The following is a 22,051-nucleotide window of genomic DNA, read 5'->3' as shown; positions in this document are numbered from 1 at the left end:
TATATGAAAGAAAAACTATTCATTCTCTCATTTTTCAGTGCCATAAATCTCGGTCATAAAACAAGCTAATGATTTGAATTTTACATATGTTATAGACATTATAAATGTCTAGAGTAAATTTAAATATTTATCTAAAATTCACTTCCGGTCGTGAGATATGGGGTGGACATATTCAAACCTTGTTTTTTCAGTTTCTCAATAATGAATATAGATAGACGCTTGAAACTTGTAGAGTTGATCAACTAACATTAGTCGATTGTACACATACATTCAATTTTGTCGTCCGTCACTTCCGGTCTATACCGGAAGTATTTGAAAAATGTCGATTTTCTGATTTTTTCGAGTGATTTCTCAGAGATGGTGGATAGATTTTCTTGAAATTTTCAGGAATAATGTCTTATGAAAGGACCTTCCTATAACTATTTTTGTTTTTACAAAATTCACTTCCGGTCGGAAAATATGGGCGATTTTCTGTTTATCAAAAGGAATTTTGTCCAGCATTTTTCTTGGAAAAGGTAAAATATAGGTTCATCAATTATTCAGGAATTATAAATCTCCGTTTGCAGTCGTGCAGTAGAGGGTTGAACATGTCGACCGTCACTTCCTGTCGTCACCGGAAGTGATTGAAAGAATCGCAAATTTCAAACTTTTTCTTGTAAATTGAAACCTATACTAGTTTATTAAGTCTCTTTGAAAGTGTCAAAAGAATATTGACTCCGTTGGTAGTCAAAACAACTACTTCCGGTTTCTTGATAAAATACATTTTTACTTTTCATCTCTTTGTCACCATAAATCTCGCGTATATTTGAAGTCTTTCATATGATTTTCACATGTCATAATAAAAGTATCAACTTCTAGAGTTTGGGTCATTTTGTTTTTCAAAATTGACTTCCGGTCTGTAGTAACCTACTACTTTTTCTTTCTTTGGTCTACTTCTTTTTGTTGAGAACTCTTTCAGATAGAGACGTGAAATTTTCAGGGAATATAGACAGTAAAGAGTCGCTGTCATTTATAGGAAAACGCATCATAAAAGTACTTCCGGTCATCACCGGAAGTTACGAGAAATGAGTAAAAAATTCGATAATACATTTCTCATTCATTGTTAAGGCACATTTTCTGATATATTTAAATGGTTTTCGTAGGAATAGAAAGCTCTTTACCGGAAGTGATCTAACGGAAGACCTACTCATTGCTAGTAATGAGTTTCTAGTTATTATTATTATTATTTTTCCCCTTTCGTCTCCGAGACCGTTGGATGGATTTTCCTGAAACTTTCACAGGTTATAGGGAACGATGGTACCTCGAGGAATTTTTTTCATTTTTTCAAAATTCACTTCCGTTCGTCAGATACGTCCGATTTTCCGGTTTTTGAAAGAAACTTTGTCCGGGGGTAAACTTGAAAACCACTAAAGATAATCGAATGAAACTTTCAGGGATGATAGATCTATTTTCTCTATGGTGCATGCACGTAATATTTTTTGTCGCCGTCACTTCCGGTTGTCACCGGAAGTGATCAAATAAATCATCAATTTCAAACTTTTTTCTTTCAAATTGAAACCTACTTTGGTTTACTATATCTCGTTCTAATTCTCAAAAAATGTTGACCCCACCGGAAGTTGAATCTCCAACTTCCGGTTATATCAAAGAAAGCCTATTCATTCTCTCATTTTTCAGTGCCATAAATCTCGGTCATGAAACTAGTTAATGAGTTGACGTTTACATATATTATAGTCACTAAAAATGTCTAGAGTAACCTCAAATATTTTTGTAAAATTTACTTCCGGTCGGCAAATACGGCTTATGAGCTGTTTTCGTTGTCAATCGTTTTTCTCAGAAACGGTAAAAGATAGAGTCACCAAAATTTCATAGTTAATAGATCTCTCTTTGTAGGGGTGCAGTAGGGGGGTAAGAATGTCGACCGTCACTTCCGGTCGTCACCGGAAGTGATTAATAAATCATAAATTTCAAACTTTTTTCTTTCAAATTGAAACCTATATCGGTTTATTAGGTCTGGTTCTAATTCTCAAAAACTATTGACCCCACCGGAAGTTGAATTTCCAACTTCCGGTTATATGAAAGAAAAACTATTCATTCTCTCATTTTTCAGTGCCATAAATCTCGGTCATAAAACAAGTTAATGATTTGAATTTTACATATGTTATAGACATTATAAATGTCTAGTGTAAATTTAAATATTTTTGTAAAATTCACTTCCGGTCGTGAGATATGGGGTGGACATATTCAAACCTTGTTTTTTCAGTTTCTCAATAATGAATATAGATAGACGCTTGAAACTTGTAGAGTTGATCAACTAACATTAGTCCATTGTACACATACATTCAATTTTGTCGTCCGTCACTTCCGGTCTATACCGGAAGTATTTGAAAAATGTCGATTTTCCGATTTCTTCGAGTGATTTCTCAGAGATGGTGGATAGATTTTCTTGAAATTTTCAGGAATAATGTCTTATGAAAGGACCTTCCTATAACTATTTTTGTTTTTACAAAATTCACTTCCGGTCGGAAAATATGGGCGATTTTCTGTTTCTCAAAAGGAATTTTGTCCAGCATTTTTCTTGGAAAAGGTAAAATATAGGTTCATCAATTATTCAGGAATTATAAATCTCCGTTTGCAGTCGTGCAGTAGAGGGTTGAACATGTCGACCGTCACTTCCTGTTGTCACCGGAAGTGATGGAAAGAATCGCAAATTTCAAACTTTTTCTTGTAAATTGAAACCTATACTAGTTTATTATGTCTCTTTGAAAGTGTCAAAAGAATATTGACTCCGTTGGTAGTCAAAACAACTACTTCCGGTTTCTTGATAAAATACCTTTTCACTTTTCATCTCTTTGTCACCATAAATCTCTCGTATATTTGAAGTCTTTCATATGATTTTCACATGTCATAATAAAAGTATCAACTTCTAGAGTTTGGATCATTTTCTTTTTCAAAATTGACTTCCGGTCGGTAGTAACCTACTACTTTTTCTTTCTTTAGTCTATTTCTTTTTGCTGAGAACTCTTTCAGATAGAGACGTGAAATTTTCAGGGAATATAGACAGTAAAGAGTCGCTGTCATTTATAGGAAAACGCATCATAAAAGTACTTCCGGTCATCACCGGAAGTTACGAGAAATGAGTAAAAAATTCGATAATACATTTCTCATTCATTCTTAAGGCACATTTTCTGATATATTTAAATGGTTTTCGTAGGAACAGAAAGCTCTTTACCGGAAGTGGTCTAACGGAAGACCTACTCATTACTAGTAATGAGTTTCTAGTTATTATTATTATTTTTTTTTTTTTCCCCTTTCGTCTCCGAGACCGTTGGATGGATTTTCCTGAAACTTTCACAAGTTATAGGGAACGATGGTACCTCGAGGAATTTTTTTCATTTTTTCAAAATTCACTTCCGTTCGTCAGATACGTCCGATTTTCCGGTTTTTGAAAGAAACTTTGTCCGGGGGTAAACTTGAAAACCACTAAAGATAATCGAATGAAACTTTCAGGGATGATAGATCTATATTCTCTATGGTGCATGCACGTAATATTTTTTGTCGCCGTCACTTCCGGTCGACACCGGAAATGATTAAATAAATCATCAATTTCAAACTTTTTTCTTTCAAATTGAAACCTATTTCGGTTTACTAGGTCTTGTTCTAATTCTCACAAAATGTTGACCCCACCGGAAGTTGAATCTCCAACTTCCGGTTATATCAAAGAAAGACCAATTATTCTCTCATTTTTCAGTGCCATAAATCTCGGTCATGAAACTAGTTAATGAGTTGAGTTTTACATATATTATAGTCACTATAAATGTCTAGAGTAACGTCAAATATTTTTATAAAATTTACTTCCGGTCGGCAAATACGGCTTATGAGCTGTTTTCGTTGTCCAGCGTTTTTCTCAGAAACGGTAAAAGATAGAGTCACCAAATTTTCAGAGTTAATAGACCTCACTTTGTAGGCGTGCAGTAGGGGGTTAAGAATGTCGGCCGTCACTTCCGGTCGTCACCGGAAGTGATTAAATGAATCATATATTTCAAACTTTTTTTTTTCAAACTGAAACCTATATCGGTTTACTAGGTCTGGTTCTAATTCTCAAAAAAATGTTGACCCCACCGGAAGTTGAATCTCCAACTTCCGGTTATATCAAAGAAAGACTATTCATTCTCTCATTTTTCAGTGCCATAAATCTCGGTCATAAAACAAGTTAATGATTTGAATTTTACATATGTTATAGACACTATAAATGTCTAGAGTAAATTTAAATATTTTTGAAAAAATTCACTTCCGGTCGTGATATATAGGGTGGACATCTTCAAACCTTGTTTTTTCAGTTTCTCAATAATGAATATAGATAGACGCTTGAAACTTGTAGAGTTGATCAACTAACATTAGTCCATTGTACACATACATTCAATTTTGTCGTCCGTCACTTCCGGTCTATACCGGAAGTATTTGAAAAAATGTCGATTTTCTGATTTCTTCGAGTGATTTCTCAGAGATGGCTGAAATTTTCAGCAATAAAGTCTTATGAAATGACCTTGCTATAATTATTTTTGTTTTTACAACATTCACTTCCGGTCGGAAAATATGGCCGATTTTCTGTTTCTCAAAAGGAATTTTGCCCAGCATTTTTCTTGGAAAGGGTAAAATATAGGTTCATCAAATATTCAGGGATGATCAATCTCCGTTTGCAAGCGTGCAGCAGGGGGTTGAACATGTCGACCGTCACTTCCTGTCGTCACCGGAAGTGATGGAAAGAATCGCAAATTTCAAACTTTTTCCTTTAAATTGAAACTTATACTAGTTTATTAACTCTCTTTCAAAGTGCCAAAAGAATATTGACTCTGTCGGTAGTCAAAACGACTACTTCCGGTTTCTTGATAAAATATCTTTTTACTTTTCCTCTCTTTGTCCCCATTAATCTCGCTTATATTTGAAGTCTTTCATATGATTTTCACATGTCTTAATAAAAGTATCAACTTCTAAAGTTTTGATAATTTAATATTTCAAAATTGACTTCCGGTCGGTAGTAACTTACTACTTTTTCTTTCTTTAGTCTTCTTTTTGTTGAGAGCTCTTTCAGATAGAGACGTGAAATTTTCAGGGAATATAGACAGTAAAGAGCCGCTGTCATTTATAGGAAAACGCATCTGAATAGTACTTCCGGTCGTCACCGGAAGTTACGATAAAGGAGTAAAAAATTCGATAATACATTTCTCATTCATTGTTAAGACACATTTTCTGATACATTTAAATGGTTTTCGAAGGAATAGAAAGCTCTTTACCGGAAGTGGTCTAACGGAAGACCTACTCATTACTAGTAATGAGTGTCTAGTTATTATTCTTTTTCTCCGGTACTTTTTTGTCCGGTAGTGTTCTCAGAAACTACAAAAGGGATCGATATGAAACTTTCCAGGATGATAGTATAGCGTTTGTAGATGTGCATAGTGATAGTCATTTTGTTTGCACGTGCATGCACGCGCGCGCACGTGAATTGGAATTTTGGTACAAAAAATGGAAAATCAGAATATTGAAGGAAGCGATATGAAACCTAACTAGGATGGTAGGATATCATTTGTAGATATGAAAAATAATAGTTCTTTTTTCTGTACGCGCACGTATACGCGTGCACGCGCATTACAAAATTTGTACGCTAACTTTGGAATCAGTCTAACTTTTTTGTTGTTCATTGAATTGGCTTGAAATTCATATCATAGGTAGATATTGAGACCCTTAACTGATTTACATGGTCAAAATTACCAATTTGCACGCGCATGCACGTGCGCTTCATTTTGATTGGATAATGCTAAAACTTTGTAACTATCTTATTTATGAAGCGAATGAGATGATATTCACAGCATACGTAGACGATATGTGTATGTATATGTTGGTGTAACAAAAAATGCCAACGCACACGCGCATGCGCGTGCAACGTTTTTTAAATGTTCAATTTTTAAAGGACGATAACGTTTTTGTTTTTCATCAAATTCTATTCATATTAGGGGTTTAGATGTATCTTGGTACTCCTTACAAATTGCTGTGGTTAGAATTACTGTTCAGCACGTGCATGCACGTGTGCTGATTCCTGATTGGACGATTTTAAAATCGCTATAACTTCCTTATATTTGGTGGAAACGTTATGAAATTCATACTGTGGGTATATGATACAAATGCCTGTTGAACGACATCAACAAAAATTCGGAATCATACACGCGTGCGCGTGTATGCACGTGCAACGCTTTCTTTCATTTCTTGGTACTGAAATGACCATATTGAACGTACTACATGTAATTAAAGGCTAAAATAAAAAGATTTTTTGCTATAGATTCACAAGGACATCACTTTTTAATTGGGGGAGGTTTGGGGAACATCTGTAACGGTCCCCGTCACAATTAGAACTAGTTATTATTATTATTATTATTCTTTTTCTCCGGTACTTTTTTGTCCGGTAGTGTTCTCAGAAACTACAAAAGGGATTGATATGAAACTTTCCAGGATGATAGTATAGCGTTTGTAGATGTGCATAGCGATAGTCATTTTGTCTGCACGTGCATGCACGCGCGCGCACGTGCACTGCAATTTTGGTACAAAAAATGGAAAATCAGAATATTAAAGGGATCGATATGAAACCTAAATAGGATGGTAGTATATCATTTGTAGATATGAAAAATGATAGTTATTTTGTCTTCACGCGCACGCATGCGCGTGCACGTACATTACAAAATTTGTACACTAACTTTGGAATCAGTCTAACTTTTTTGTTGTTCATTGAAATGGCTTGATATTCATATCATAGTTAGATATTGAGACCCTTAACTGATTTTCATGGTCAAAATTACGAATTTGCACGTGCATGCACGTGCGCTTCATTTTGATTGGATAATACTAAAAAGTTTGTATCTATCTTATTTATAAAGCGAATGAGATGATATTCACAGCATACGTATACAATATGTGTATGTATATATTAGTGTAACAAAAAATGCCAACGCACACGCGCATGCGCGTGCAACGTTTTTCAAATATTCAATTTTTAAAGGACAATAACGTTTTTGTTTTTCATCAAATTATATTGATATTAGGGGTTTAGATGTGTCTTGGTACTCCTTACAAATTGCTGTGGTTAGAATTGCTGCTCAGCACGTGCATGCACGTGTGCTGAATTCTGATTGGACGATTTTAAAATCGCTATAACTTCCTTATATGTGGTAGAAATGTTATGAAATTCATACTGTGGGTATATGATACAAATGCCTGTTGAACGACATCAACAAAAATTCGGAATCATACACGCGTGCACGTGTATGCACGTGCAACGCTTTCTTTCATTTCTTGGTACTGAAATGACCATATTGAACGTACTACATGTAATTAAAGGCTAAAATAAAATGATTTTTTGCTATAGATTCACAAGGACATCACTTTTTAATTGGGGGAGGTTTGGGGAACATATGTAACGGTCCCCGTTACAATTAGAACTAGTTATTATTCTTTTTCTCCGGTACTTTTTTGTCCGGTAGTGTTCTCAGAAACTACAAAAGGGATCGATATGAAACTTTCCAGGATGATAGTATAGCGTTTGTAGATGTGGATGGTGATAGTCATTTTGTCTGCACATGCATGCACGCGCGCGCACGTGCACTGCAATTTTGGTACAAAAATTGGAAAATCAGAATATTAAAGGGATCGATATGAAACCTAAATAGGATGGTAGTATATCATTTGTAGATATGAAAAATGATAGTAATTTTGTCTACACGCGCACGCATGCGCGTGCACATGCATTACAAAATTTGTACACTAACTTTGGAATCAGTCTAACTTTTTTGTTGTTCATTGAAATGGCTTGATATTTATATCATAGGTAGATATTGAGACCCTTAACTGATTTGCATGGTCAAAATTACCAATTTGCACGCGCATGCACGTGCGCTTCATTTTGATTGGATAGTACTAAAACGTTTGTAACTTCCTTATTTATGAAGCGAATGAGATGATATTCACAACATTCGTAGACAATATGTGTATCTATATATTGGTGTAACAAAAAATGCCAACGCACACGCGCATGCGCGTGCGACGTTTTTCAAATGTTCGGTTTTTAAAGGACGATAACATTTTTGTTTTTCATCAAATTCTATTGATATTAGGGTTTTAGATGTGTCTTGGTACTCCTTACAAATTGCTGTGGTTAGAATTACTGCTCAGCACTTGCATGCACGTGTGCTGAATTCTGATTGGACGATTTTAAAATCGCTATAACTTCCTTATATTTGGTGGAAACGTTATGAAATTCATACTGTGGGTATATGATACAAATGCCTGTTGAACGACATCAACAAAAATTCGGAATCATACACGCGTGCGCGTGTATGCACGTGCAATGCTTTCTTTCATTTCTTAGTACTGAAATGACCATATTAAACGTACTACATGTAATTAAAGGCTAAAATAAAATGATTTTTTGCTATAGATTCACAAGGACATCACATTTTATTTGTTGGAGGTTTGGGGAACATATGTAACGGTCCCCGTTACAATTAGAACTAGTTATTATTCTTTTTCTCCGGTACTTTTTTGTCCGGTAGTGTTCTCAGAAACTACAAAAGGGATCGATATGAAACTTTCCAGGATGATAGTATAGCGTTTGTAGATGTGCATAGTGATAGTCATTTTGTCTGCACGTGCATGCACGCGTGCGCACGTGCACTGCAATTTTGGTACAAAAAATGGAAAATCAGAATATTAAAGGGATCGATATGAAACCTCAATAGGATGGTAGTATATCATCTGTAGATATGAAAAATGATATTTATTTTGTCTGCACGCGCACGCATGCGTGTGCACGTGCATTGCAAAATTTGTACACTAACTTTGGAGTCAGTCTAACTTTTTTGTTGTTCATTGAAATGGCTTGATATTCATATCATAGGTAGATATTGAGACCCTTAGCTGATTTGCATGGTTAAAATTACCAATTTGCACGCGCATGCACGTGCGCTTCATTTTGATTGGATATTACTAAAACGTCTGTAACTATCTTATTTATGAAGCGAATAAGATGGTATTCAGAGCATACGTAGACAATATGTGTATCTATATATTGGTGTAACAAAAAATTCCAATGCACACGCGCATGCGCGTGCTACGTTTTTCAAATGTTCAATATTTAAAGAATGATAACGTTTTTGTTTTTCATCAAATTCTATTGATATTAAAGGTTTAGATGTGTCTTGGTACTCCTTACAAATTGCTGTGGTTAGAATTACTGCTCAGCACGTGCATGCACGTGTGCTGAATTCTGATTGGACGATTTTAAAATCGCTATAATTTCCTTATGTTTGGTGGAAACGTTATGAAATTCATACTGTGGGTATATGATACAAATGCCTGTTGAACGACATCAACAAAAATTCGGAATCATACACGCGTGCGCGTGTATGCACGTGCAACGCTTTCTTTCATTTCTTGGTACTGAAATGACCATATTAAACGTACTACATGTAATTAAAGGCTAAAATAAAATGATTTTTTGCTATAGATTCACAAGGACATCACATTTTATTTGTTGGAGGTTTGGGGAACATATGTAACGGTCCCCGTTACAATTAGAACTAGTTTCTTTATATTTTTGTTGAACAAATTATAACAACGCGTCCTTAAATCAAAAGTACACATGGCCCTTTTATATATATATATATATATATAAAAACGAAAGATCATTACATTATTATTTTTTCTGCGGATGGATCAAATAGATATCATCTGAGGAATTGTAGGCGCAACATCTACTGTTGATCTTCAGTTAACAGGTTTGGGTTATAAAGTATAACAAGAAGGAAAAACTGTCTGAAGACAAGTTGAAAATAATCAGTAAACTAACGGACAATATCAGCGCAAACATGGATGATATTTCCAACACACTCAATTTGATCCAGACAAAACTGAGAGAAGAATAAACGACTTGAAGTCCTCAGTAAAGACAATGCACACTATCAAAGGAAACTTAATGAATGCAACTTAGAATCTCAGGAACTTTCCTCTAGGTGTAAAAAGCTGAAAGAAGAACGAGGTTTAAAGGTCATATGAAACGATTTCTAACCATGGTGTTTTACTTTAAAAACATAAAGATGGATATGAATGAAGGTTAAACAGCGTTTAATAAAAAAAATATTGTCTTTGGATTGATAAGAAATAAAGTTGTAAACACTACACAGGCACCTGAAGTATGGCCACTACTACCCCCTCCTTCTCTGACTTTTTTATCGGGGATAATTTCTCCTCCAAAAAGCATGGATTCCTTGTCTATTCCATGCAAATTTCGATTTATGTAATCCTATCCCACTTTTTGTAAGCTTTAGAGATTGACCTTCTAAAGGTAACAATAAAGCCGGTAGAAGGCCAATCTCTAAATCTTACAAAAAGTGGGAAAGTCAAACGATTACATAAATCGAAATTGGTATGGGTTAGACAAGGAATCCACATATTTTGGAGAAATTATCGGCGCAAAAAAAAAAAAAAAAAAAAATCAGAATGGAAGGGGAGGGAGTAGCTGTCCATACATCATGCCATCAGATACTGAAGTTTAACTATCTATTTTAAAAGATTAGTTCTAGTCTATGAAATAGTTTAAAATCTGTAATGGCAATCCCATTTTCCTTTTTATAAGATAATTGATTGATTGAGATTGAATATTGTTTTACGCCCCTCTCAAGAATATTTCACTCGTATGGAGACGTCACCACTGCCGGAGAAGGGCTGCAAAATCGGTTTGCGGTCTCATCCGAAGAACCGCCTCTTTCGAGAAGCAAAGGGGTACTGCTCAAGGACCTATTCTAACCCGGATCCCCACGGGATACGAATAACCACAATATTAAAATAGCGCTAAAGTATTCTTGTAAGTGTCCCAATTTAAGTGTAAAATTCACAAATCGTTGTTTTAATGGGAGAAGGGGCATCGTCAGTTACCCACGGGTGCATCTATTCGATTCTCTCCATCACCATATGAGGGAGCGTGGGTGGACTCAAAACCGTGGTTTGCGACGATGGAGAGGGGGGTGCTTCTATATTTTTCAATCGTAAAAAATTGCTTGCGTTTATAATTCTATAGCAGGTATTTACTTTCTCACTACATCCCCGCTGCTCAAATATTATTTTAATGAGAAAAAATATTAATTTTTTTGATAAGCATGTTTAGTACTGATATAGATCTTAGTAGACCTCTATATGGAATATAAATTATAATTTCTGAATGATACTTAATTCATGATTTTCGTTTTGAATTTCAGAACTAAAGGTTTATTTACAATTTTAATTCAACTGAATTTTACAATTAATAATAAGAAAATAAAAATTACACACTTTTGGGATACTCGTATCTACAGGTACATGTACATATTACACGTGTAGGCCTAATAATCATGAAACTATACGAATACTGTTGACTGATAGAGTTTGTAATGTAGATAAGATATGAAAATAGAATATAATTTTGAGTAGATTTATTCAAAATTCACGTTCATTGATGAAATGTTTTTTAGTGATTACAATGATATCCAACCTTTGTGTAATTTAGTAATACATACCAGTGTCTTCGCTTTAACTAAGCGGTTGACTTTAATTTGTCTCAATCTTTGGAGAATATAAAATTATTGGCACAGCGTCTGATTTGAAATTGATCTATTTGATTGTTTGGCTACCGACGGATGTACTGAAGTGCAATGTTCATGGCAACACTGAATTCATCGCGTCGGAGATTTTGTATACTCATATTTTTTCTTCTAAATCTGGTATCCCTTGGGAAGAGGTATATATGCACCCTCTTCTACAACCTAACACATGTACTACAATTAAATGCAGCACACTTTGCATTTTTCAAAGCTCTGCAGTTTTAAAATACTTCGTTATAGGCCTATTCATGTTCTAAGGCCTAGTTGTTTACATCACAGTGGGTCTTTTTGACGTCATCAGTAAGGGAGATCAGCCGCGATCATCAAAAATAATTTTCGTGATCGAGTACATTTGATCAGCTGTTATGACGTTATAATGCATTGAATAAAAAAAAATTAAAAATGAATTATTGTTTAATGAACCTTGATTAATGAATTTCCATACATAACTCAATTTCTTCAGATATCGTTTCATATGACCTTTAAGCCAAGAAGTTTATCAGTCTCTTATAAATATACTTCATGATTCCTTTTTCACAAATTTTTATTTCAACGTATCTTTGAATATTATTATTTTTAACATATATACCAGCCCCAAACATTGATATATCAAATACAGATGACTTTTTCCTCTAATAACCCTCAGGGGGGCCCTTGCTGACTGTGTAAGTTTTCTAGTTGTGAGTAGAGGTAAGATATCAATATCATACATGCAACAAAATTAAAAGTGGGACAGAAACTGGACACACCAGAGGTGGGATCAGGTGCTTAGGAGCCGTAAGCCCTACAGTGTATATCGTGATCAGTAAAACGAAAAAATCCGTAGTCAAAATGAGTATGTAAAGACTTGGTCTGAAGAACATTAGACAGCATTGGACTTCCCGATTCACATTTGGTATGTTTTTTCTGATCCCAACCAATCGTATAATTTTACCAGGAAGGATGATAGTCTGAAATAACAATGCACGCATTTATGACAAATTTTGGTACAGTTCTGTATGTGCACTTTATTTAATCACTATATTACATTGTTTCAGATCCGGGTGCCCTTTTGATAATATCTTCGACAAATTATTGATCCTAATTTTTGTTATCATCGTTCATTCGTTCTGACTGCTGTAAAGGTATAATGTGACATGATCTTTTGTATTTAAGACGTAACTTCGTTGGATAACCTTACAACATCGAAGGAAAAGGCGTCTTCTTTCCTCAGGGAAAGTGGAAGTCGATTAAAGAGGGATGACCACATTGACGAGGAATGTCGTGAATCAGGCACTTGTGATCACGAGGAAGTGAGAGAATGGATCAATTACCGCCATCTCCACAAAAGTGTGGTACGTATAATGATGATACATCTGTAGCACTCATTATTATTTAATCCTGTGGGGATCCGGTTTAGAATAGGTCCTCAGTAGTCCTTGCTTGTCGTAAGTGAGACCGCAAAAACGGAGGTCTTGTGTAACAACAGGTGTGGCACGTTAAAGATCCCTCCCTGCTCAAAGGCCGTAAGCGCCGAGCAAAGGCCTAAATTTTGCAGCCCTTCACCGGCAATGGTGACATCTCCATATGAGTGAAATATTCTCGAGAGGGACGTTAAACAATATACAATCAATCATTATTATTAGTTATGTGTGTTACTGACTGTGTTAACTAGGACGTACATCGCGGTGTTGATTATTTCCATATACGACGAGGCAAAACAAATCTGGGGATTGTGCCACAACAAATAACTTAAATATGTATAATTAAAATAGTCGACATCGTCTGCAGTATTGGTGTATATTATTTTGCTATAGGAACAAAAGAACGTCATTCTATTACGAAATAAAATGAAATTACTTACAAGTATAGTATTAAATTTTACGTTTGCGGTAATAATTGATTTTCGTACAAAGCTTGTGGCAATGATTGTTTTGATAGAGCTAACAATGGTTATGATTATTATAATGCATTTAGCACACAGACAATTGCATCGCTTGGGGGGTGGGGGGGGGGGTCCGTGGTCGAGTGGTTAGAGCATCACACGGCCTCTCACCTGTCGGGGCGGGTTCGAATCCCGCTCGCGCCGGTAAGTGAGAAAGTTTCCCAGTTAACTTTCGGAAGGTCGGTGGTCTCTTCCCAGGTACATTGTATCTGGGTTCTCTCTTCCACCAATAAAAACTGGGCGCCACCATATAACTGAAAAATTGTTGAGTGTGGCAGAAAACATCAAAACAAACAAACAAAGCATCGCTTGGGGATCGAATTTACTATATAGAGAGTAAAGGTATAGAACTCTAAATATAGGGTACCAAAGTTAGCCGATGTAAAGACAATAAATTAATTGATATAGAATTCTACTTTGTATTTTAATTTATTCATACATAATCAATCTACATTACTACCAATTGCCTGTGATTTAGCCCACATGAATTTTAGTAGCCCACACATATTAAATTGAAGAACATGTTTTTAACAAGAAAAAAGAAACATCAGGTCACTCACATTGTAATTTATTTTTAAAGAATTAAAATATCAATATTCAAATTTTGTTTGTATTTTCGTAACACCCTCTCTCTCTCATACTTGTGATCTTCGCGGCGTCTAATTTCAACACACGCTTCTTCAAACTTTTCATGCGATTTCGAAAGTTCTCAGCTTCACAATGCTGTCAAGTTTATTACTCGGGCAAGCTGTCATAACAACTGGACCTCTCTTGTCATGCTTTGTACTCACAGCACATGTCATCCCCATCATCGAACCATATTCTCCCCTTCTTTCCACTTTGGTGAAAACAGACGCTTTCCTTTCGTTTAAAGTAACCCTTGCGTTCTTCAACTTCTGGTTTACGTTTTGGAATTTGATACATCAGGAATGTCTCGCAAAGTGGTAAAAATCTCAACCGGAAATTGAACATCGTTTATATTCGAACTCGGATCGGTCGGAAAGAAAAATGTTGATCGGACAATTACGGTCGCCAAGTCGGCGACGAGAACAGATATTTTGGGTGCCTACACACAAAGCATAATCGCAAAAGCGTGTGGGCGAGCGGTAATTTGGAACCCTGTGTTTTACAATGTAAAATCTGTTTGAAATTTATGAAAAACACTCTCTGGAAAATACTTAAGAGGATGTCTCAGAGAAAAACATACAAAATCACAAAAATCGTCCAGATGGGTATATAGAAAAATTCCATTTTGTTTTTATGATATAAGGTGTAACATGATGTGAAAAATGTACTTCGGAATTTCCTCACGTGTTTCTATTTTTAGAAACAACTGGGTTTGATATATAGCAATAATTGACATTCACGCATAGCAGTAATTCTGGAAGTTTGATGCCTTTTAAAATAATTGCAATACTTAAATTTTTATTATTATTATTATTATTATTATTATTATTGTTGCTTTTTCATCAAAACATACATTAGATTTAAATAATATCAATGTTTTGCTCTGATTGCATCTATTTATAATTAAGGACAAAACCATATGTAGGCTAAACTTTGGAATTACAGATAAAATATGCAAGTTTGGTGAAGCAGTACACCTGAAATGGAGATCAAAATATCATGTATTGATATACATTATAAGGATCAATTTAGGGTTTAACAAATATATAAAATTCACTGATGGCATTTCCTATCTAATATATTAAGTAAGTAGTTGGAATAATGATCATAGTGAGTTTAATCAATATCTTTTTACTTGATATTTTTATCTCAACATAATTTATATGGTTTTATTTTGTAGGTAATAAACAAATTTTAATGTAAATGTATATTATGAAGTCAATGAAAAACATGAAACATGAACAGTACATACCATAAATGAAAAAAAAAATATTACAAGATTATGAGAATGTTTGGAAGAGTTATCTCCCGTAATGCCGCTCTTTAATATTCAAGTACGGGGGGGAATAGCGAGCAGACGCGACATGCATCATATGGCATTAGATGTGTGATTTCAGCGGTTTTTCGAACACTGCGTTTAGTGAAAGCCATATATTTCAAATATATGAATGTAGGACGGATGTGTCTTATCACTTGCGACTGTTACAATGCTCTGAACAACTTCCTGAACAGTGTGGTAAATATTTGGACGTGCCGGGAACAACCTACCGATGTTTAGAATTGTAATATTTCCGTGGACAATTGCATACTAAGACTAAGAATATGTCAAAAGCATCGATCAAATTTTGGGTTACAATGGAGGAGAAATAAAGCTAGGTGCTGTCATCCAGACCACAACGCCAATTTTAGCTTGTCCCGGACGAGAACTGTTTTCGCAACTTGCATGGTTGCCGGGTCACAGTAAGAATATTTTTTCTACTTTTGGGTCTGTGTACATGCAGATGAGTTAATTCATTGTTTATTATATTACCATTTTACAATGGAATAATTGTAGGATTGTGCACGTAAAATCTTTGAATTTATATACAGTGTTTTCACAAGAGTCACAGACCCACAGATGATATACATGTGTTGATTATTCACAATTAGTATTTATCTGATCTTTTACACCATATTAGACAAATGCTGTATATTTAGTGAAGTTTAAGGTGTTTCAAAAAGGTGGTATTTGACTTTAGATTAGGCCAAAATAAAATATGTGTGTTTCCTATTTCACTCTTTAAAAATTAGGTAGGTAAAACATTTTATTTTATTGAAACATTTCTTTGGAAATCACCGCCGCGGTGGCCGAGAGGTTAGAGTGTTCGCCCCGCATGCGGAAGGCCCGGGGTTGGAATCCCGGCCGCGACAAACCTAAGTCGTTAAAATAGGTAGTGACAGTTCCATCGCCAAACGCTCGGCATCAAGTGTGAATGTCACGGGTCCTCGGAGATGACCTTAAAAACGGATGACCCGTGTCACAGTAGGTGTGGCACGCTAAAGAACCCTCACTGCTCAATGGCCGTTAGCGCCGAGCATAGGCCTAAATTTGAAGCCCTTCACCGGTCTTGGTGACGTCTCCATATGAGTGAAATATTCTCAAGCGACACGTTAAGCAAGATACAATCAATAAATTTTTCGATATATCGTTGTGAGCTCGAAATAAAAGACACCACAGAGTCGTCCACTTCTGCTTCCTACTTAGATATATTATTGAAAGTAGACATTAATAGCAAACTGACAACCCAACTGTATGACAAACGAGATGATTTCAGCTTCCCCATCGTCAACTTCCCATATTTATGTAGCAATATTCCATTATCACCTGCATATAGTGTTTATATCTCTCAACTGATTCGATATGCAAGAGCTTGTTCTGCGTATAGTCAGGTTTTAAATCGAGAGAAGCTACTGACAAACAAGTTGATGATACAGGGGTTTCAACAGTCTTGATTGAAGTCAGCATTTCGCAAATTCTATGGTTGTTATAACGATCTAGTTCGTCAATACAACCTATCATTGGGTCAATGTTTGTCTGATGTGTTTCATACCGATTGTTAGGTCGTTCTTGACACACTGATTTTGACTACGGATAACTTTGTTTACCTGATCAGGATATAGGGCTCATGGCGGGTGTGACCGGTCGACAGGGGATGCTTACTCCTCCTAGGCACCTGATTCCACTTCTGGTTTGTCCAGGGGTCCGTGTTTGCCCAACTATATATTTTGTATTGCTGATAGGAGTTAAGAGATTGATCACTGTTCGTTATCTTCGCCTTTCATGTATATCATCTATAAAATATTTAGGGTCAACAGCAAAAAGAGGAAACGGAAACACACATTTTATTGTGGCCTTAATAGTGTGGCAAGGTTTTGGATATGATAAATCATTAATTAACTTTTGAAACATTGTTTTCCATGTTTCTGGTCATACAGGACTTTCCAAGAGAAAGAGAACACAAAAGAGGTACTGTTTTGCTCAATCAATACCATGAATTGACCGATCAAGAGTCAGAAGATACTTACAGACAATAACTGTTCTGCATTTAATTCTGCAGGAAGCACAGATAATAGTATTCAACAATATTATCCTTGTGAACAGGCGAAAACAATGAACAGTGATCGGTTTCAAAACTCTGACATAAAGACTCATCATACAAGAATGTTGAAAAACCTCTGGCAACTTGAAATAATTCTTACAATTCAAGTTGAAGATCGAGTATGGACACATGAACTGATATGTATGTCTCAAAATATGGCAGTATTTCTCATGATCTGCTGATATAAACAGGAATTGATGACAATGGACTCCACCAAGAACTAGCAGAAAAAGAAATGAATGGACATTGAAATGCAGAAAAAAGGCCACAAGGTTCTCTATTAAGGAAAGTCCGTGCTTTTACGTATCCGGTTTTAAATTTTAAACACCGACTAGAAAGTTCCAGTTATAACTTCTTTGTCTGATGTTTGTGGTTTACCAGAACTGTACGAGTCAAATTTAGCATTCAGATGTGAATCTTAGATATATTTACTATGAATTATTATAGTGTCAAGTCCTCACTAGCTCCAATGGTACAAAGCAATGTAATATCTACACTGATCTCTAAAAGGCTCATAGCTTGCAATCTAAGCCTGAGCAAGTTAAAAATAATACATAGGCGTGACCCTCACAGTGGAATTCAAACTGTTTTTAGTGAGTTTGTGTTTGGTTCAAAGAAACCCAGAATTATAAATCCTCAGAAAATCGTCAGTAAAGTTGTTGAAGTATTTTCAAGAAACAAAATTATTTGTACATGAGCTGTACATGTTACACTATATTTATTTTTTCTATAAGTATGAGATAGCATGTAGGTATTGTTATGTATGATATTATTTATAGCCAAACAAAAAAAAGAATAACACACACACCCAAAAAAATTGTGAGAAAAAGGAAGGGTTGGGGGTGTCCCCCCCCCTCCCCCCACTCCTTGTGTTCTAATTGTCTGGTAGGACAAAATTTTCAGTATGTTTTACACACACACACACACACACACACACACACACACACATATATATATATATATATATATATATATATATATATTGTTATATTCTGTTAATCTTGATTTTATGACTGTATTTGCTGTTACAATTTACTATTTTCAAAGTGTGCAAAGAATAATTGTAAAACTTAAATTTAAAAATGGGGGTTTACGTATTCAAGAGACCATTTTGCAAAATACCTCTGGTCAACTATGGTAAAATATGGGGTTTTTTTAACCTTAGATATAATTCTAAATATTTTTAAAGAAAAACTGGCATGTAAACAATTTAGATTTTGAGAATTTTTCAAAATTGCGATATTCTGTGATTTTTTTTTAAGGATGTGAGCAGATTAAACAGCAATTGTGTATGTTTTCAATTATATATCTTTAAAAATTCTCTCAGTAAATGAATAGCTATTGGTTTTTATATATTATAGCTTAATATGATGTGCTTTGGTGCATATTTTTAATAAAACATGAGATCATGCATTCTTGTGTTAAAGTTTGGCTTTTGCATTTGGGGGTATATGTGCTCTGTAGCACATAGTATAAAAATAAACCCGCAAAAGTATGTCTAATATGGGTTTTTTAGTTAGTTTATGAGTTGTTAAAGTTATTTAGATGAAAAAAAAATTTGATTGACAGAAATTTCTAATAGTATTTACCTACCTTAAGTGGTTATATTGCCTCATATTTGTCCCCAAAAAAAATCCGAGTGTCATTGTACCTCCTGAAGCAAACAAAAAAAAAAAAAAAGAAAGAAAAAAACAACAACAAAAAACACCACAATGGTTTTCTGAAAGATGATTATACTGAGCAAATGAGTAGTGTGGTCAGTGATTTGTTTACTTTCTGTAATTGTTCAATAAGTATGCATACCTGTTAGCATATAATTATGAAACGTATTGGGAACTATATTTCAATCTACAGAATGGCACATTTTTACAGAGTTATGCATACATGTATATACATTGAATATTTTAAGTTTATATATATACATACATGCACACGTACTAGAAAAAAATACTTGACTGTACTAAGGAACCTCATCAGTAGTTAGAAAAGTGAATTTGTAATCTGAAATTCTAATCTGATGATTATTTAGATATTGCTGTACGTGTATTGCTGAATTAGACACATTCTATTATTCTTTTAGATTTGACCTTTTTGGACTTGTCTACAAACTTAAACATGGGACTTTTAGGGAATTGCATAAAAAATCAATTTGTTTTTACAATTTTATTAATGGTTTTCTAACAACACATTTGTATGTACAATGTAGTTTTTCCAAAATTTTGAAAAGTAAATTTGGTAGAGAATATGGTATTGGTTAGAAATTGCATTTTAACCCCCCCCCTTTCTGATGAATGATTTGCTCTTTATTGTGATCTGAATGAAATCATAAATGTATTTTTCTTTTAAAATGTATATTTATGAACAACCACAGAGACATATTTTGATGTTTTCATTTTTTTTTTAATTCATTGTGTATATAAAACTACATGTGCTCTAAAAACTTTGACATTTTGTCAAGAAAATATATCATATATTCATTCATACAGTAAAAAATGCTATAAAATACATTTGCCGTCAGTAGATTTTTTTTTAAATATTTTGTATACAATACATGTAGATTGGTTAACAATAAGCAAAATATTTTTTAAAGTTTGATTCACAATGACTGTAAGGGTGTTTTAAAAGCTTAGAAAAATTGCATATTTTTTCAAAATGTGACAATATGTCATTTTCATGACCTTTTTGCACTTAAACAGGGTGGATGTCAGTGATGTTGACTGTAATTGCAAGTAGTGCTTATCTGATTGATTAACTTGCAAAATGAAATCTATCAACAATTATTTAAGATTTCATTTGATTTATCCCCAGAGCTGGACAAAAACCAGTAAAATTTTACTTAAAATCTTGTTACAGAAGGTTTATTTTTAAAAACAGGTTTACCACCTTGTAAAAGTAGAATGATCGGGATAAAAAATTGCAGAATTTCAATTCATTCATACTAGATATTATTGGCAAAGTTTGAATCCATACAGAGAATTTTGCCACTGGACCATTTTGCATGTTTTTCACTTAGAGATACTCTTATAAATTATAATACTAACTTAAAACTTCATTAAACCTAACAGTGTCAGTGGATGAAGGACAGACGATGCGGGGAAAGAAGTTGTGGACCAGGATATCGATGTTATACGATCAATGATGATTGCTCCAGGTATAGTCATTACCACGTGGGGTGTTCAGGTAAGAGCAAACGAGTTTTATGTTGTGCATTGTTCTAGCGATCATAACTGGAATTTCTATAAGATATTTTAAAATTTTACATGTTTTATAGATATAAACGAATGTAACAGTAACCCATGTATGCACGGAGGAACATGCCACAATTTTGTGAATAGGTTCACGTGTTCTTGCCCGGATGAGTATTATGGAAGACGATGCGAATACGGTAAATATGCACGATGGATTTAATTGCAGAAATTGGCGTTTTGATATTTGTGAATCAAATGCGAATAGTTTTAATGCATTACGTAGTATTGGTTTCTGTATACATAGTAGATTATTATATTTCAGGAATAAATTTCAATTTTGAAAATGCATGCGGGTGTGAACTTCAACTATACACACCGTCATTCTTCGTAAAGTGTGAATTTTCTGCCCATTTTTTATTTCTGTCGAAATTCCTATCCGTTAAAATGGACGTACTTTTAATGAATAATTATAATAATTTATAATTTATAATTTCAAGTTTCATACGCACAATATTGACAATTACAGCACATTCATGAGGAAATAGTTATCATTAGAATTTGTAAAGATATCAACGGCAAAAACATTGAAAATGCAAATAGATATCTAATAACAATAATAACTTTCATTCATCTATCGATATATCCGGATCCCCGTGAACTCGAAATAAAAGACACTACAGAGTGGTCCACTTCTGTTTCATACTTAGCTATTTTACTGAAAGTAGATACAAACGGCAAACTAACAACTCAACTTTATGAGAAACGGGATGAGTTCTGCTTCCCCATCGTCAACTTCCCATATTTATGTAGCAATATCCCATTATCACCTGCATATGGTGTTTATATCTCATCACTGACTCGATACACAAGAGCTTGTTCTGTGTATAGTCAGTTTTTAAATCGAGGCAAGCTACTGACAAACAAGTTGATAGTACAGGGGTTTCAACAGTCTCGATTGAAGTCAGAATTTCCCAAATTCTGTGGTCGTTATAACGATCTAGTTTGCCATTACAACCTATCATTGGGTCAAATGCTGTCTGACGTGTTTCATACCGATCGTTCGGCCGTTCTTGGCACACTGAGTTTGACTTCGTATAACTCCGTTTATTTGATCAAGATATAGGCCTCACGGCGGGTGTGACCGGTCGACAGGGGATGGATTCCTCCTAGCACATGATCCCACCTTTATTGCTTATGGAGTTATGAGATTGATCACTG

General features: G+C 34.7%; 1 protein-coding gene across 1 annotated transcript in view; it reads left to right on the top strand.

Annotated features, from left to right (window-relative positions):
* Nucleotides 1–22,051, top strand: part of LOC125649225 (uncharacterized) — a 63,475-nt gene that overhangs the window by 24,055 nt on the left and 17,369 nt on the right. The window contains exons 2-4 of the mRNA XM_056167200.1: nucleotides 12,831–13,009; nucleotides 20,711–20,825; nucleotides 20,917–21,030. Of these exons, the coding sequence (XP_056023175.1) occupies nucleotides 12,831–13,009; nucleotides 20,711–20,825; nucleotides 20,917–21,030 (408 nt within the window). The remainder of the gene's footprint in view (nucleotides 1–12,830; nucleotides 13,010–20,710; nucleotides 20,826–20,916; nucleotides 21,031–22,051) is intronic.

This window comes from Ostrea edulis, chromosome 5, assembly GCF_947568905.1.
Source record: "Ostrea edulis chromosome 5, xbOstEdul1.1, whole genome shotgun sequence".
Classification (NCBI taxonomy): domain Eukaryota; kingdom Metazoa; phylum Mollusca; class Bivalvia; order Ostreida; family Ostreidae; genus Ostrea; species Ostrea edulis.
Note: the sequence above shows the minus strand (reverse complement) of the source record. Positions and strands in the feature narration are given on the sequence as shown.